The 2,419-nt window shown below is 43.3% G+C and overlaps 1 protein-coding gene across 1 annotated transcript; it reads left to right on the top strand.

Annotated features, from left to right (window-relative positions):
• Positions 1 to 433: 433 nt before the first annotated feature.
• Positions 434 to 1,620, top strand: LOC125614962 (inter-alpha-trypsin inhibitor heavy chain H6-like; the record flags this gene model as incomplete). The annotated part of the gene is made up of 2 exons (XM_048797786.1): positions 434 to 544; positions 1,373 to 1,620. Coding segments are annotated over 2 exons (359 nt in total), but the record flags the coding sequence as incomplete, so codon positions are not given.
• Positions 1,621 to 2,419: the final 799 nt, after the last annotated feature.

The raw sequence follows: 2,419 nt of genomic DNA, 5'->3' as shown, positions 1-2,419 counted from the left end.
TCTTAAGTAAAACATCTGTGAGCTCATGGGTTCAAAATGTCATGTTTTTAAATAAATGCTATAGAAAATATGTAATAATAATAATAGTAAAAAATGTTCAGTTATGTATCACCTAAAAACACCTTGTGTGTCAAAAGACAAAACTCATTCAATACCTTGAAAAATACAAAATTATAAGACTAGGTCTATCATATGCTGTGTGGTGTCTATTTCCACATCTGAAAAATGAAGATCATTGTAATAACTTCACCCTGGTTTATCTCCCTCTCCTCTCCTCTCTTCTTCCCTTTCAAACTTGGGCTTTATGATATGATTTTGTTCTTCCCCTTTTTTTCCATTCCTCTCCTCCTCCTTCTTTATGTCTTCCCATGTCTCTGATCATCTCTTTCTCTTTATCTGCCTCCTCTGTCCCTTCTCTTTCCTGTACCATCAGGACCATCAACAATAAAGTCTATGTTGCAGAAGTCAAAGAGAAGCGCCAAGCAAAGAAAATCTATGAGGAAGCCTATCACCAGGGAAAGACAGCTGCTCATGTAGGCATCAGGTAAGGCCCCATGCATTCCGGAATATGACTAAGCCTTCTGAGCTTCATCATCAAGGGAGACATGTTCTCTCTGGGCTACTTCTGTAAAGTGGGAACAATGATCTGTACTTCATATGATTAAATGAAGATGATGAGAGTTAATGAATATCAAAGTATGCAACATAGTAAGTGTTTTCAACAAATGGAAGTTTATTTCACCATTTCTACTTTGCTCCTGCTCTCAGGATGTAGCTTGTTTAAGAATTTGTTCCTTCCAGGAAGGCTATGTGCAAGTGAGATTTTTGTAAATTGAATCCTGTTTTCTGAGTTTCATTCAGTTGGCAGAAAGGCATTGTCTTCTTTTAATATTTCCTCCCAGATTCCAAGAGAATTTTGTCCTGCAGGAAAAGTTTAGATTTGGCTCCTGAAAACTGAGTCAAAGCCATATAAACAAGCTCAGTCTAACACATAGGGGAGGGGTTGTGTGAGGGGCTATTTTGAAGGGGAAGAGGCATACATTGAAAACTTTTTTTTTTTTTTTTTTTGTAAAACAAACCCATTCTAGATTCAAATTTTCACAGAATGAGTTTACTTAAGGGTGAACTACCTTTCATATAATTTCTCAAGCAGAATGTTTAAAAGGGGGAATGTGGGAGGGAAAGAGGCTAATTAGTGGATGCCTGCATGACTGTCTATGAGTCGAGAACTTAGTTGAACCAGAAACCTAGTTAGGTCTACTGAAACAATGGTGAAGAAAAGCAGAACCAGGTCAACTTTCACAGCATCTAACAGCTCCCCTACTCCTCCATAAATCCCATTCCCTCCCACCCTTCTGTCTTTCCTACCCAGGGACCGGGAATCAGAGAAATTCCAAATCTCCACCAGCCTGGCAGCAGGCACAGAAGTGACTTTTGCCCTGGCCTATGAGGAGCTGCTGCAGCGACACCAGGGCCAATACCAGCTGATGATAAGCGTGAGGCCTGGTCAATTGGTGTCAAAGCTGAACGTAGAAGTCACAGTGTCAGAAAGGACAGGCATCTCCTATGTGCATGTACCACCTTTGAGGACCAGCCGCCTGCACACCAACCACCGCACAAGTATGTGGACATCACTTTTGGGTCAACCACCACACTGGCCTTCCTGAATGGGAATCATCTGCTTACTGTTGGGCATTACAATAATGATGCTTTTACCTTGTGCTAACAGCCAAGGCCCTTCCCACCTCAAAGAGGAGAAGGCATGTTTGGAGTTGAAGACATTTGGGGCATGTTTCAAACTTCCCAAATATTTGATTTATCTCATTAAAAAGAATCAATATTAGGGAAAGTTCTATTGGATTGGATCACAAAATCACATATTTACAATTTTATGGGCAGTGAAGCCACACTGGCCAAATCCGGCTTTCCCCAGGATCACTGCTGAGAGTGGAAGGACCATGGGAAGACAGGGAGCATAGGCGCCCTGGAGGGTACCTTTGCAGGACCCTTAGGGCAGAGAGGCAACCTGGCTGCCAGGCTTGCTTCAGATTTCATCCAGAAGACTAGGAAGGCCTGGCTGGCTTCATCAGAATCACTGCAGGAGCTTTCAGAAACAGATTCCTGGGCCTCAAACTTCTGGCACAACGTACACTAGGTTGTGGTAGGGCCCATGAATCTTAATCCTTAACCAGCTTCTGGACTCAACGTCTAACCCGGCTGGAAACCACTGAGCAGACCTGTACAGATCTGCTGAGATGTGAGTGGACAGGCACAGAGAAGTCCCCCAGCTCAAGGGGCCACCATCACAGATCTGTTTAGCATTGGAGGTCCTGGTTGATTTGAACCTGCTGACCCGGAGAGGCGGGGTGGGGGACAAAGTGGAAACAGACAGACAAAAGACTGCTATCGATTCTGGCTT

This window comes from Marmota marmota, unplaced genomic scaffold (genome assembly GCF_001458135.2).
Source record: "Marmota marmota marmota unplaced genomic scaffold, marMar, whole genome shotgun sequence".
NCBI lineage: Eukaryota > Metazoa > Chordata > Mammalia > Rodentia > Sciuridae > Marmota > Marmota marmota.
Note: the sequence above shows the minus strand (reverse complement) of the source record. Positions and strands in the feature narration are given on the sequence as shown.